The 16,338-nt window shown below is 30.8% G+C and overlaps 1 protein-coding gene across 1 annotated transcript; it reads left to right on the forward strand.

Moving 5' to 3' along the window:
• The first annotated feature begins 1,662 nt into the window (after window positions 1-1,662).
• LOC145744927 (uncharacterized) lies at window positions 1,663-10,370 on the forward strand. The gene is made up of 18 exons (XM_082562901.1): window positions 1,663-1,746; window positions 1,939-2,090; window positions 2,263-2,447; window positions 3,390-3,612; window positions 3,876-4,055; window positions 4,211-4,368; window positions 4,458-4,567; window positions 4,717-4,841; window positions 5,094-5,218; window positions 5,393-5,646; window positions 5,735-5,970; window positions 6,463-6,656; window positions 6,729-6,901; window positions 7,081-7,315; window positions 7,476-7,566; window positions 7,822-8,050; window positions 8,175-9,386; window positions 9,484-10,370. The coding sequence occupies exons 2-18, from the start codon at window positions 2,016-2,018 to the stop codon at window positions 10,017-10,019; spliced, it is 4,341 nt and encodes a 1,446-aa protein (XP_082419027.1). The 5' UTR covers window positions 1,663-1,746; window positions 1,939-2,015; the 3' UTR covers window positions 10,020-10,370.
• The last annotated feature ends 5,968 nt before the right edge of the window (window positions 10,371-16,338 follow it).

A 16,338-nucleotide genomic window follows, 5' to 3' on the forward strand; every position in this document is an offset into this window, starting at 1 on the left:
ATACGAATTATTGTAGATATTTTGTCTCTAAGTAAGTAATGTATGTATTAAGGTTAGGTAATGGATATTTATAGTATAAATGAAAATATAGAGTATACATATATGTAATAAAAAAACGTTAACATACTGAAAAATTTGGGAGGACCGTAAAGGTGATAAGATCGTTCGAGTACCGTAATCTATAAGTGATCCCAACAGTCTAACTACATATTTTAATGCTGAGATATACAAGGTTGAATAAAATATAAAAAAATAAATGGATATACATATATTACGTAAATAGATGGCAAATCGTACCCTAAAAGTTATAACTATGCTTTGAACTTCAAAATCGTAATTTTAAACTCAGACGCCCAAGGATATTATGAGGAATCTTATTATAACAAAATACATTGTTGATACTGTAAAATAACCAAGTTAAAAAAAATTTTTTTTATATAAAACAAAGTTTGAAATTGTCAAATTTAAAAAAGCAAAGATAACTGAACTAAAATCACAATAAAACATTTACAATAAAAACATGAAAAACGCCGAAGGATAGAAAAACTTTTTGCTTTTTTCTGCTTGAACGAAACGCGTTCAAAACAACGAGGTTACACGAAAAGAGATTTAATAGGTTTGTAACTAATTTTAAATCGGCAGTTTTGGTTCTAAAGTGTTAATATTAATTAAATTGTTATAAAGGGTTGTTATATATAAGGTATCTGAAGGCTGAATGCACATATAATGTACCCAGAAATATAGTTGAAAGCAAAGATGTTAAGGCTAAAAACATATTAAGATTTAAGGCAAGACCCATAACGTATTAAGAACAAAAAAAAATATTATTTGGATTACAAACTTAATACAACCTATCATTAAATATTTAGGGATTATTTAGTTTAAGTATATTTATTTATACATATTTTAAAAAATCGAAAAATATACAGAAATGCAAGAGAACCGTAAAGGTAATGAGTGAATTTAAGAACGGTAAAATACACATAAACTCATAATTTAAGCAATTCTTTTCGGTAACCCTAATTTCGACATCTAAACAATCACGTGGTCGATCGCTTTTATGACTTCACAAGGCAGTGAACAGATACCTTAAACGATAAGCTACCGACTAACCATATACTTAAGTACTTTAGCTAGCCTCTACAATACAGTTTCACAAAAGAAATTGGCTCTTAATTACACTTGTTTGCTGTATTTAACCAACCTGGTAACCAGCATTGCGGTATCTCTGTTATTTCAAAGCACCGCAAATTTATTATTCGGTTTTGTAGAAGGTCTGAAACCTGGACAAATTTTAATTAGTTTGGCAAAACAATAGGGTTTCAAAAAGTAGGGGTTTAAAGTATTTTTTAAATGCAAAATCAAGTTTTTTTTTAATTTAGTTTTATTTCAAGTGAATAGAAATGCCAATAAAGGAAAAAGGTAGAGATTTATTAAAATAAAATGTGAATTTTCGCTAAAAATAGCGATTTATAAAAATTAAATATTATTTTATTTGTTCACATATTGTATTTATTACTCCTAAATCGAAACCAAACAATGATTTGTCACATTTAATTGTGACGTCACAGTCTCGAGTGTGGATTAATATGTAGAAGAGTGGCGGAGGGTTTTCTCACGGTTTATTTACGATTACTCATGACACTTAGAAGGTATCAGATCAGGGGTTTTCCGGTTCAAATGTAAAGTCAAGTTTATTATCTCGATAATAAAAGTACTTGAACAACAATCATGTTTTGTAAAGAGGTTTTTACAAATATTTACTTTTAAATTTAAGTAACGTTTATTGCTTTTTAATTTTATATTTAAAATAAAAGGACAATTTTTGGTTGACAGCTTTTACATTTTTTCTTATTTTAATAACGGGTAAATTAAATATAATAAACAAAATTTATAGTTTTTTTAGTTGTTTTATTAAAATATTATTTAATTTTTTAGAAAGTTTTTCAAAAATGATATATTTTTTATTGTGTTAAAATAAAAATCTGATTGGATAAAAACCGACCAATAGGAGAATGGCTGACCGGATTATTGCAGCCTTAGATTATTTGGATGCCCACACTTCCATCGTTCTCCAGAAGAACAAACACGTGAGTGTGACGTCATATTTATTTGTAACAAAAATAAAATAAATTAATTATTTTAAGTAATATGAATAATTTTTTTGAATTTTTATGACGTATTGACACGTTATTAATTTGGTGTGCAATTTATGACGTAACAATATGACGTTTTTTTTAATTTAACAATTTACTGTTTTAGAGATCGCTGGGTGACATCGACGCGAAATATGACGTCATCGACCCGACGGAGTTAAACTCGGTGGTGCAAAGTCACGTGACTCTGAGTGGGACTCGCAGGACGAATTTGAGTCGAGGCAAAACGGTGGAGGAAATATTAGAGGAGGATCGAGTAAGGATGGTGAAGTCAGCTCATACAAGAACAAGGTAAAAAGTTAAACTGATAATTAAAAAAAATAAAAACCTTTTGAATTTTTTACTAGTCGAACCTTTGGATTTTAATTATCGTTATATGGTTGTCAAGGTTTATAAATTGGACATACATATATCGTTTACCAAGATTTAAGAGATTACAACTATATTCAACTAAAATTCAAGTTCGGGTTGCGTTTTATTTTTTGATATATATTTTTCGATAAATTTTATTGTTTATTTTATTTAAAATTGTTGTAGTCATTTATTAACAGTAGGTAGCTTATATTAAAGAAGTGTTTTTTATGTTAGTTACTGTTAATATATAAATCTTATCATTTACCTTATATTATCATTATACTAAACGTATTTATTTTCTACACAATAGTGTAATTTGAAAATACTAAGGCACTTTAATTTAAATCAAAGCGTCTGTAATTGAAATAGCGTTCCATATGTTTAAAGCACATACCGCCAAGCTATCTGATTTCAATACACACAAGCAAATGTATTTTGTGTCTACCGCTTGGTTATCGATAGCTTTATGTTATGGGTGAAAATATTAGGTTTTGTTTGGCTGAAGTTATTCGGGTTAATCTGTTTTCGAATGTTGTTGATACTGTTTTGGGTTTTGGTGTAACTATTAGTAACTGTTTTAACCAAAAAGTCAGCTGTTTGAATTTTGTCACTTACTCTAAAACTTCGTATATTGTTCATTATACCAGCTCTAACATTGGGTACTTAAGTAACTTTATACGTATTGTAGTACAAACTACTTTGGTCTTGTGTTAAAATGACCAAGTTTTCAAGTCTAAAGTTACTTACAATTTTCCAAAGCTGTTTTTTTGATCAAAGCATATTTTTAAAGTGGGCAAATATAAATGAAATCCTTCTTTTAATTTATAAAAATATAAAATGGAAAAAAATTTTATTTTTACATTTAAAATATTTTTTTAGGTCAGCTCCAAATTCCAAATTGACGTCACGGCCAATGACGTCAGCATCGTTTGCTGGGAGTTTCCCTTCGCAGCGTAATGGATCAACACACACGTCAGTCAAACGACTGTCTTTCACGCCACCAGGTGTCAGTGTTGGTCCTTCTAACGTACGCGATGACGTCATGGAGGATAAAGTGATAAAAACCAAGATCAATAAAAACCACAAAAATATTAACAATAAGGTTTGTGAAATATATATTTTTTTAAATTTAGATAACACGTGACCTCCTAAGTTGATCACGCGACTTTCAAAGTTTATCACGTGACCTTTAAGTTTGGTCACGTGACCTCTAAATTATTTTGTATACTAGTTGACTAACCACGTTTTTTACATGTTATATTATTTTTTAATCTAAGGTCTGCAGTTTCATTCACGGTGATCTTGATATATATCATGTACAGTTTTACTCTAAAAAAGATTTTAGTAATTTTATTTTATTTTCAGCGGACGCAAGATCGGGCCAGAACAGCTAACTCAGCGCCGACTTATGGGCGTGGTTATCTTAGTATTGGCTGTCGATCTTTATCTTCGATTAAACGTCCCAAAACTTACCACGTGGGGTCGACACGAAGCAATTCTTCGTCGAGATGGCAGAGAAAGCCTGGACCATTCGCAAAAGTTAAGGTAAGATTTAAAAAAGAAAAATTTTATACCAAAAAATGATATAAAACAAAACATAAGATTTCCTATAAGCCTTAGTATGTTTAACTGTATTTCAAGATTAGCTTTATACATATAGGTTGATATTTACCTAAATTAAACAAGAAACCTTTGTGTAGGTCGGTGCATCAGACATGTGGGTAGTCTCTGAGTCCACGCCTACGTCATACTTTGACGGTGACGTCATCAACACGAAGAGCGTTGATTCGTCGAGATTACCGAGGTGGGAGGAGCAAGCCGATTCCATTCCGCGTGAGGAGAAAAAATCACCGCCGAGGTCTGTGGTTTAAAACCCAACACGACATAAAACAATTAAAAATGGCATTTAAAAAATTTAAAAATTTATTTAAAAAACTTTATTCCCAGATTTGAGCGTCAGTTGGGGGCGCCACCCCAATTTGGAAACGAGGGTCAATGGTACACTTTTTCAGGCAAGGATCCGACAAAATATAGACCTGTACTTACTGCATTTACTGGTAGCCATTATAGCTTTATTAAAACTATTCAGTTTAAAATTTTTACTTAAGTTGAAATTAGATAAGAGTGGGTCATTTTGTTTACTAAGAATTTTTAACGTTACGACTTTGGTTTTAATGAACTAAAAATTTAAATAACTTATTTACAGACAAGAACGACACTGATTGGTACAATATAGAGTCACGTGTCAGCGACAAAGTGGCCAATCAAGTGATAGCAAGTCCGGGAATTAGAATAGGAAGAAATGGAAACGTTGTTTCAAATTCAATGAAGGTAAATTTTTTTTTTATTACTTAACTTAATTTAAATGCGGTAAAAATTATATCTATAGATTAATAAATGAACAAATTACATAAAGATCGATAAAGGTAATATTAAAAAAATGTACAATCAATAACTTCTGGATTTAAAAAAATCCATATACATAAAATATTTACTTATTATTTTACGATATAAAATGGCTGATCAACAAACCCAACAACTACTCTTGTATAACTTACTAATATGAAATAAATTATTTATCAGGTAAACAACAAACTTGCTCCAAAAGGAGGTGAAGATTCAGGTTTAAGCGAATCTGACGATGAAGACTTTAGTGAATCTCAGTCCGAAAAATCTGACAATAAATCAGAAAGTCCGGATGACAAAATGTAAAAAATGATTATTAGTTTTTGGTATTTTGGTACAAAATTCAAAATTTTCTATTTGCAAAAAAATAAAATCTAAACAGCTGGTATTATGTGCGACTGATATTTTATTATTATTGTTATTGTGACGTAGTGAATTTATTATTGTGACGTAGTAAATTTATTATTGTGACGTAGACAATCAAAAGACGGCAGCGAGAACGATGACGTCGACTCACTGAGTTCGGGAGATCCCGACAAGGACATTCTTCCAGCAGAGGAAACACCGGAATTAAGGGAAGAAGATAAAATGTTCAGTCTTCTTCGGTACATCGGAGTTTCTGGAACGGACAATCCTTACGTCACGGATTCATTGTCTTCTACTAAGTCCTCTAGTGACGTCAGCATCTTTACCAGCATTTATGGAAAGCAGGGCCTCGTTAAAAGCGATGGTAAGTTAAACATAGACTTCTGAGAAAAAATATTTGCTAAGAAAAAAAAAAATTTTTGTATATAGAAAAATTTTTCAAACTTTTTTAGACAAAGAAGATGAGCACATTTGGAAAGCACTGGAAGGTGCTTCCCCACACTTGTGGGTGTCACGTGACAGGTGGGGCGAGATGCGGATGAATATCGCGCGGAGGAAAATCAAAGCAAAGTTGGCGCTCCAGAACGCGGAGGCATCCGCTCCTCCGTTATCCTGGGAGGATCAGGTGATCCATGGAAACGCAAAAGTGCTGGAGACTAAATTGAAAACAGAGGACGAAAATGTAAAGGTAGAGACTTCATTTTAGTTTCATTTTTAATATCTGTAATAAGTGTAATTACAGACAGGCGAAGACAACTTTTAATCCGGTATTGTACTTGTGAAGTTGTTATAAAAATGAAGTGAAGTTGTTATAAAAAACACTTTAATTTTATATCATACAAACAATAAACGAAATTTACACCTAAATGTAGACTTACATTTAAACACAAATGAGACGAAACACAAAGTAAGTAAACCAATACAATCAAAGGCAAAGATTACATTACCATAAAGAAAATTAGCAAGTTGAGCCTTAAGTTACTTTATTTAAACAAATACGATCTATTATCAAACTCAAGAGATTGATGTTTAAATTAAGTTGATAACAAATTAGAAACTAAAACGAACAATGATATTATTATCACTGGAGTTCTATAATAAAATCTATGTAAACATGACTACGTAAATTTAACATGTTTAAGTATTATTAAATGACATTTTCGTTTATGTTTAATTGCAGAATAAGAATACGTCACTACCTGTAGTCTTCCGAAAACTTTTAAACTGTGATCAACTTCCATCCGGGTTCCTGCACATGACGTCATCAGGTTATCGAAGTCACTCGAGTGTGGCGAAAGTTGACACCGACTTAAATGTGACATCGCCGTCCAAAGGTCATAACCTTGAAATTCCACCTCCTCTAAGATCAGTCAAGTATGACGTTAACATGAAAATTTAAAAAATTAAGAATTTTCGTAAAAAAATATATATTTTTTTAAATTTTAGATCTTCTTTGCTTACGAGAAACCCCAACGAAGTCGCTTTTCCGCCCCGGCCTTATACGACAGAAACACCTCACAGTGACGTCACAAGTGGTATACACAATAGAAGTGTTGAGTTGGGGAGTTTTTTGAGAACAAATGAAACTTCGAAAGCGAAAAACGAAAATGAAGAATTCGGTAAAAAAATATTTATTTTTGTACTTGTATTAAATCCCATTTATTTATTGCTTTTATTTTAGTAAAATACATTTTTAGAATCACTTGTACTTTGCCTTAAAATTTTTCAAAAAACGTTAAGTACAAGTGATCCCTTTCTTTAAAATTGTTTAGTTTTAATATTTTTTTCTCGTGGTTAGGTGATCGTGATGACGTAACGGATGACGAGTTAGAGGCCATGAGAGTCGAGGCAGCAATGAACATGAAAATGATGGGTGACGTCACCGAGGGGGAATCACCCGTTATTGAGACGAAACAAAGTTATTCGAAAGAGGATACAGAAAACAAAAAGGAAAACGCTGTAACACTAAACAGTCTTCCAGTTAAATCTGAAACAACAATTTCAACTGTGGAAATTCGGTCAAATGAAAACAAGTGTGCTGGTTACAATATTATAAGTTATATCATTAGGTTTAAAAAGAAAAAAATAAGACTTTATTTGGTTATCTTTTAGCCTGCAAAGTTTAAAATTACAAATCCCATTATTTTTTTTTTAATTTTGTAAGTGGTTCTAACCACGTCATCATATTAACAGAAAACAACCTGTGACGTCATTGAACTTAAAAGAATTGCAAAAAGAATATAATTTGGTGCATGGACCAAATCTACCTTCACCTACAAGTCCAGTAAGTAAAATTAAAGTTTTCAATTTTTCAAGAGTGGTTATATAAAAAATGTTCAAATAAGTATAAAATATTTATATTACATTTTTTTGTATCATTTTAATTGCACGCTAAAACCAAAAATTGTATAGAGTGATATTTAGTTAAAACATAGTTTAAAAGAAATTAAAAAAAAAATTGTTTTAAATTTTATTAAAACAATTAAGCCTTAAAATTGATACAAAAAAAACATAATTTACACCAACAATTTTTCCGTAGACTCGTGAAAGTTTATCTACCCCGCCCAACAGCATTAGCAACGTTCCTCGTTTTTCCCTCAATCTTAAATCCCCGGGTCTTTTCAGTCACCAGGAGGACCAAGAAGTGCCCAAAAGTGGGGACCGGGATAAGCAGGGATCGAAACGAAAGACCGGGACAAGATCGGCCTCAATTGTAACACGATCTCCCGCCAATACCTCTCGAAATAACACGATCCAAATAAACAGCGGTAATTAAATTATTTTGTACAATTTTGAAAATCTTAATGTAACTTGTAAAACAATTTTAATATTTAAACCATTTTTTATAAATTGAAATCATTATATTTTGAACTAAAATTAACCAAATTATAGACACCAGTCCGCCACGCTCCAATCGACCATCTGGTGGTTTTAGTGCATCACCCTTAACTGGTCGACCATCTCACACCACACCAGCTACCAGATTTGGTGGTGTGTCCAAACCAGTTCGAGTAATATCGGCGGCAACCATTAATTACGATCCTGAACTTGGTTTTAGTTTGACGGGGGAACCCCCCAAAGGGACTCCGTCTGGGTTCATACAAATTGCGCATTCTCTTCACATCCCGACCACCTTTAAGTCTAAAAAAACTTCACTAGTTGGAGCTAGAAGTAAGATGATTGACAGCTACATGCACGAACTATCGTCACGTGATGATGTCAAAAAAACGGAAACAAGTGGAATCGTAGGTAAAAGTTTGGGCGGGACCTCCGGACGCGCTATTCCAGGTACTTGGGTACCCGGAAGTCCCCAAAAACTTGGACCGCAAAATTTAAAAGGGTGCTCTCAAAGTTTTTCCATCCACGGGGGTCGAAAACTGGGTCTCGCAATAACAAACGAACATAGTGGTAAACCACCAATCAGAATCCCTGATCGTGACCCACGTGACTTACTTAATCTCCATGGCGACCAAGTGCGATTAAACCTCGATAAAAACATTCATGTCATTTATCGAGATCTCGGAATTCCTAAAAAGTCGCGAATAGGTTCGATGCCCAATTCACCCATCGTTTCTAAAACAATGAATTTTGATGACGTCACGGAAAGAAGGTCGCAATCGGCGAGCCGGAGGAGTGACGGAACCAGATCAACTCCGATGTCAGCAAAATCAAGGCCTGCCACAGGCCACCGATCCGCGACAAGCGAGCGAAGCGTTGTGGTTACAATCCCGACCGTACCTACATCACAATTTGAGCATACGTCATTAAACAAAAATCAAGAGATTACTTCGGAATCCATACGATTAGGTGACATCATACAAACAGTTAATGATGTCACTAACAACCCAACCGCGCAAGAAAATACCCCGAAAAATGACGTCATGCAGAAAAATCTACCTTCCACGAAAAGGTTACATATTAACGTCACCAATCAGAATAATGTCGTCAACGGGGCTGAAATAATATTTTCTAGTAACGAGAATTTGTCGAAAGATGGCCTCGTTGATGATGTCATAAAACCGATTGGTGACGTCAAATGCTCGAGGACAAACAAAACAAAACAAGTGGTTGTCGACTCGGGAACGCAATATAGTCCACATAGAGGTTAGTTTTAATACCTAAAGTTTTAAATGTTTTTATATAATTTTTTTATTTGTTGTGTATTTCGGGGTTAGTCTTAAAAAGTCTAAATTGTCTCCAGAATTTACTTCAGAACATCAAGATAGCAACAATAGCGAAAAAGTCATCGATTATGACGTCAACACTTCTACAGATGACGTCACTACAACAGTTGATCAAGAAATGGAACAAAATGCTCCGGAAACACAACAAAATAAAAATAACGTTTCAGAAAATTTTAACAAAATTTCAAACAATAAAAAACCAACGTCTTCCCAAAAACCGGAAGAAAATTTATCAGATGACGTCATACAAAAGAGTGTTCTATATAAAACCGATGTCGTCACACAAAATGTTATTACTTCACAAACCGATGACGCAACTCAATTCGACGATTTCAAACAAAACAATATTAATGCACAAAAGAATGACGTTATTAATGACGTCACAGAGCACAAGGCGCTGCGCCATAACCGTCGAAGTATATCTGAAAGTCAAATCGACTTAAATGGTTACCATAGCGACAAAGATGTAACCGATGACGTCACAGAAGATGAGGTAACCGTTAGAGGGATCACAAAGGTTACGGTGAATATTACGTCACTCGCAGAGTCTTAATATGTGGTACTAATTAAGGTGACTTTTTCACAAAATGTCAGTTTTTTTAAGTTGAATTATTTCAAACACAGTTATTAAATTTAAACTAAACATGACAAAACGTGTTTTTGCATTTTTCTACGAGATTTACTTATATTTATACCTTTTTTACGTTCGTAAGTGTTTTATTTTATTGTTTAAATTATTGTTGTTATAAATTTTAGTTCTATTTTTTAGTTTCTTTTTTATATTTGTTTTTGTTCTTACAAGAAAAAACCACCGTGTAAAAGAAATTCGTAAAAAATAGGTTACATCATAAGAATTTTGTGTAAAATGTTTCTTGTTTTTTATCTAGAATGGTGTTTTAGGCAGTTTAAATAATGTTTGTTATTATGATTAAAAATTTGGCAAATAACATTTACAGTAAGAATAAACAAAAAAATAACAACGACATATAATAAACATTAACAATGATATATAAAACTAAACTTATTTGATGAATAAAATATGGTTCGAAATTGTTTGATCATTTTAAAAATTTAAATTTATTTAAGAACTTCTAATAAATTAAAATAAAAAATTTAAATTTATCAGTTAAAACAAAACCGAACATTTTTAATTTAAAAAAACAAAAGTTATAGTCTTACAAGATTAGGTCAAATAAAAATAAAAACAGGTACAATTGCCGTGTTTACAAAATATTATTTTTAAATATTAATATTTATAAAAGTTATGACACTTTTATTAAAAGTAGATGAAATCGCAAAACTTAAAATGATATATTTTATTGGACGCGCATTGGCCTAACTAACATTCAAGATAAAACATTTCGCAAAAATTTTCAGTGGAACAAAAGTTTGAGCTAATTTTTATTTTTGGTTTGAATAGGTCACGTGATATTTTTGGCCAATTATATTGCATACAAAAACAACTAGATTTATTCAATATATAAAAAATGGGTTGTAATCCTTTTTTTTATTTTTTTTTTAAATTAATCTTTATTGATAAATAAAAATATGCATAAACAATATTTAGGTAAGAATATTAATTAAATTAAGAAATCAAATATTACGCTTTTAATGAAATACAATTTTAAAACAGAATCTGTTTAAAAGTTTTAAAATATAAATCCATAATTTTTTAATCAACAAACATGTAATTAAATATACTTAAAAAACTAAAAAAATATTTTTTTAACCCAGTTTAAAATTGTTAATATCTGAATATACATTAGATAAATTTTAAAAGCCTAAAATTGAACTTTGGTTTTTAATATATAAACAAGCATAAAAAAAAGAATAAACAAACAAAAATTAATTTTATAACTTGTTTTAAAATTATTAATATCATATTATAAATTTTAAATGCATTATATCAATTTTTATTTTTTAATAAAAAACCAGCGTTTCGATATAATAAACTTAAGTTATTTTACATGTTATCACACCAATTTTAGGTTATTTTTCATATTAATTGGTCAAATTTTAAGTTATTTTTTATGTATTGGACAAGTTTTAAGTTAATTTTTTATGTTATTGACCAATTTAAAATTATTTTCCGTTTTATTGGACAAATTTTAAGTTATTTTTTATGTTAATTTTAATTTTAAGTTACTTTTCAGGTTATTTGATAAATTTTTAATTATTTTTCATGTGTTATTTTTCGGGTTTTTGGACAAATTTTAAGTTATTTTTCGGGTTATTGGATAAATTTTAAATTATTTTTCATGTGTTATTTTTCGGGTTATTGGACAAATTTTGAGTTATTTTTCATGTTAATTGGAAAAATTTTAAATTATTTTTCATGTGATTATACCAATTTTAAGTTATATTTTTCATAAAAGTTAGACATATTTTAAATTATTTTCCATGTAGTTCTACCTATTTTAAGTTTTTTTTTATGTTATTGGACAAGGTTTTTATTTTATATGTTATTGAACAAATTTTAAGTTATTTTTCATGTTAAATGGACAAATTTTCTATGTGTTTCCAACAATTTTTAAATGGTATTCATGGCAGAATAGGGTAGCTTCAAGTAAAAAATTAAATTTTTTTCTGTTTCTATTTTGACAATAAAAACCAAATTCGAGAATAAAAAATTAAGAATAAGAAAAACGACTGACTGGCCCTTTAAGAAAAAACGACTGACTGGATAGCCCCTTCAGAGAAGTACAATGGCTAACCCCTTGGCAAGAGTGGTATGTAAGTTTTGATCTTTTTTTCTATAAAATATTAAAGATTAGAATATTGCTTACAAATATTAAAAGTGTTGTTTAAACTATTTGATCATGTGTTATGTTTGTTGTTTTATTTTATTTAGGTGAAAGTTACAATTTGTTTTGTGTTGGTGACATTTTACAATAAAGGTTTTATACAAACTTTTGCTCGTCAACCAGAATCTAAAAATAAAGAACAAAGTTATTATTTTTTTATGGTAATCTACCCTGCAAGAAAAATAAAAAATGTTAGATTGAAGTTTTCTTTCAACAGGAACTCTAAAAATAAAAAACAAATTAAAATGAGCCAAAAACAAATCGACGAGCTCTTCGAAATATTCAACCAGCATCTAAAAATAAAAAAAACAAGAATGTTCAAATTTGTTTTTGGTAATCTAACCTGAAAAAAAGCCTGTAAAAAAGGGTTAGTTGGGTTTTAGTTTTTTAAAGCCTTAGGTTTAAAGGTAGAAGGAAATAGTAGCCTGCAAAAAATGGTTAGTTTGGTTTTAGTTTTTAAAGACCTCTGAGAGAAAATAATTTGGTTAGTAATGCCCCTGTAAAGAAATAAAACGAGCGGTTTAAGAGGCCCCTGTGGAGGTAAACAATAAGTTTAAAGGTAGAAGAAAATAAGAATAGCCTGCAAAAAATGGTAAGTTTGGTTTTAGTTTTTTAAAAGCCCCTGAAAAAAATTATAATTTGGTTAGTAATGCCACTGTAGAAAAATAAAATGAACGGTTTAAGAGGCCCCTTGGAGGTAAATGATAGGTTTAAAGGTAGGAAATAAGAATAGCCTGCAAAGCATAAAAGAGAAAGAAATTGGAAATTTTTTTTTTTTTTTTGCATGTTTAATTTAGTGTTTTACGATTACAACTTAATCCACCTGACGAGAATTTATTTTCGGATCGTATGGATTGATTGACTGTTAGATGGATAGAAGGATCGAATGGGTTGGATGTGTTAATGGGTAATCTGAATAGGTGAGGGTTAGGGTAAGGGTTTAATTCATGAAGACTTTTTGTTTAATTAAATATCCGTCCAATATGCATTTGAATTATATAATATCTATTTAATATATATTCGATTCAGTTAATAAAACTCGATCCATTAATCCGTTCGATCCGTTGATCCGTCAAATATATATTTTCATCAAGTAGATTAAGTGCGATTCATGTTTTACTGTGTATGCTATTTTGGACTCCGTCCGCGAAAATTATATTTTTTTAGTTTGGATTTCCACCCACAAATTAAATATAGCTTTAGATTGGGCTCCGCCCACAAAAATTTATGTTGGGTTCCATCCCACTCACACACTTAGGTTTTAGTACATAAATATACCAGGGCGAATAAAATACAGTGAATTGCATAAAATACACACATAAATAATAAAAACCACACAAAGGCCTAGTTCTCTAAAATTGAATCTTCTTTATAAATATACTTTACTTGCGCAAAACTTTTATAGGCCATACTTTTAAAAAACCATTAAACAGTCCCGTTTAAATTAATTATGAACACACATAAACCTAAACACACTTGGGACTGTGTCAACTATACTAGTCCTAATGCGCAAAATTATGAGTTGTTTACCAGTCACAAAAATAAAAAGTAGACAGTGATATTAAAAACTTTTAACCCGTGGAAACTTTTAAAGCGCTCGATTATGCAGTACATATAAAAAATAGGCACGTGAAAACCTACAACCCTACAGACCTGATGCCCTACAGCCCACCTTTTGTTGAGTGAGGTCCTGAGACTTTTTTTGAATTAAGGTCCAGAGACTATTTTTTAGTTTCTTCTTTTGCATAAATACACATAACACACATAGGCCTAGTTTTATAAAAACCTATTCTATGTTCTCCATATATTACTTACGCCAAAACATCTAAAAAACCATTAAACAGTCCCGTTTAATATAATTATGATCACACAGAAACCTAAACACACTTGGGACTGTGTCAACTATACAACATTTAATGCGAAAAATTATTAGTTTTTAACCAGTCACAAAATAGAAAAATTGCAGACACGTAATATTACAAACTTTTAACCCGTGAATCTTTAAGCGCTTGATTATGAAGTACATATAAAAAAATAGGCACGTGAAACCCTACAGCCCTACAGACCTCATCTTAAGGTCCTGAGTTATTGAAGTTTGTAAAATGATCCAATCCATTCTGAAGTTGTCTTTAAGTCCTAAGTTCTTTAAAACTTAACTTCTCCCTTGCGAGTTGCAATGGAGACTTATATTGATTCCATCCATTTTCCATTCCTCCAATTTCTGCCATTATCTTTTCCCTCCAATTATATAATCCATTTTTCTTCTAAAAAGAATATTGTTTAGTAAATAGTAACGGACACTAAAAGTTAAATTATGCCAATTTTATAAAGAATATTGTTTAGTAAATAGTAACGGACACTAAAAGTTAAATTATGCCAATTTTATAAATTTTTGGGCTTTTAAATTATGCCAAAAGTACAATTATGTTAGTTTAAATACCTTTTTTAACTACTTTGTGGAAGTACCTGCGCATCAACACAAGTTTAATAATGTCGCAAGTCATTAATAAAAAAATATATATATATAAAGAAATGTTTTGTTACTTTTGATACATTAACACTTATATTTATTTCAATTATGAATTTTTATTATCATTTGAAAATCATTTTAAAGTTAACTAACATTTTGAAATTAATTAACAAAAACAAACCTGGAAGGGTGTTCGGAAAAACTTGGCTTTGCAAGATGAGTCTCAACAGCAAGTTCTTCTTCAATAATTTTTTAAAAAAAAAAATTATTTTTATATTTGTTTAATAAAATTACAAAAACTCCTTTATATTTAATCAATAACTGCTTATTATATGCCAGTCTCAATGTTACCAATAATAAACTTTAAAAAGTAAACTATAAAGCATTAACAAAACACCTGTACTCAACTCTAAAGTTCATTCAGAAAGAATTAGAAATCCGATTTTATTTCAAATTTGCCACGAAACACTAAGTCACGTGGCTCTGCACGTGTGTGTGCCTGCACGACGGCGCTTTAGTAAAAAGCGCTTTTCAAACTGTCACTTAATATATAAATGCGTAAATCTTCTAAACAATTTATTAAAATGTTAATATAGCAACACAAACTAATAACTTGATATAATATTTTAATCTATATTACATTATTAGTTAATATTTTCATTAATTATTGTCCTAAATTACGACTAAACAATTGGCGCGTGCGTTAACAAAGCGCATTATCTTGAAACACTAAGATTTCTGATAATGATGTAACAACCCGGGACCTTGTGCTAAAGGAATTTCTCGGAAAGACGCGCTAATTATGACGTTGCATTCCACTCGCTTAATTAGAGAAAATTGCAACATTTCGACTGGATCCAGCGGCATTGTTTAATCTTATTAGTTAACAAACTCTCTGTTAAGTTTAAGCGCATTTCAGCTCAATTAAATTTTAAAACAACCCGGGATCTCGTGGTAAAGAAATTTCTCGGGAAGGCGCACTAATTATGACGTTACATACCACGCGCGCCTCGCTTAAAGAAAAAGGAAAAAAACGGTTTATGTAAAAAAGTTTTTATGGCTTTTAACAGACCTAGTTTACCAATAGTAAACTATATAAAACCAAAATCTACCATTTATAAGTGATTCTACATATTTATATTTTACAAATGTATAACCTAAAATGATTTTTTATGCATTACTATTTATTTCAACGTTATATTTTGCAAAAAAATAGCAACAAGATTTATTTGATGAATCAAATATGATTGAAATCATTCGATCATTTGCACAACATTTTGCAGCAAAAATCAGTTTAGTGAAAATTGTAAACAAGCGTGTTTTGATTACAGTACAGAAGATAAATTAATTAAACAAATTAATAAAGTGGTTTTTACGTATCGATATGCACTTTTTGTCCAAATATGGCAGCGTGGTGTAGTGGTCCGGCAGCGTGGTGTAGTGGTAAGAACACTTGCTACACCACACATGAGGTTGTGGGTTCAATTCCCACTAACCTCATGCTGTAGCGCCCTTGAGTAAGGCGTAATAAACGGTATGAACTCCTGCTGAGTCAGCACTTAATCAGCAGCATAATTATCGGGCAATTATAATCTATA

The sequence above is a fragment of the Corella eumyota genome, chromosome 3 (genome assembly GCF_963082875.1).
Source record: "Corella eumyota chromosome 3, kaCorEumy4.1, whole genome shotgun sequence".
Lineage (NCBI taxonomy): Eukaryota > Metazoa > Chordata > Ascidiacea > Phlebobranchia > Corellidae > Corella > Corella eumyota.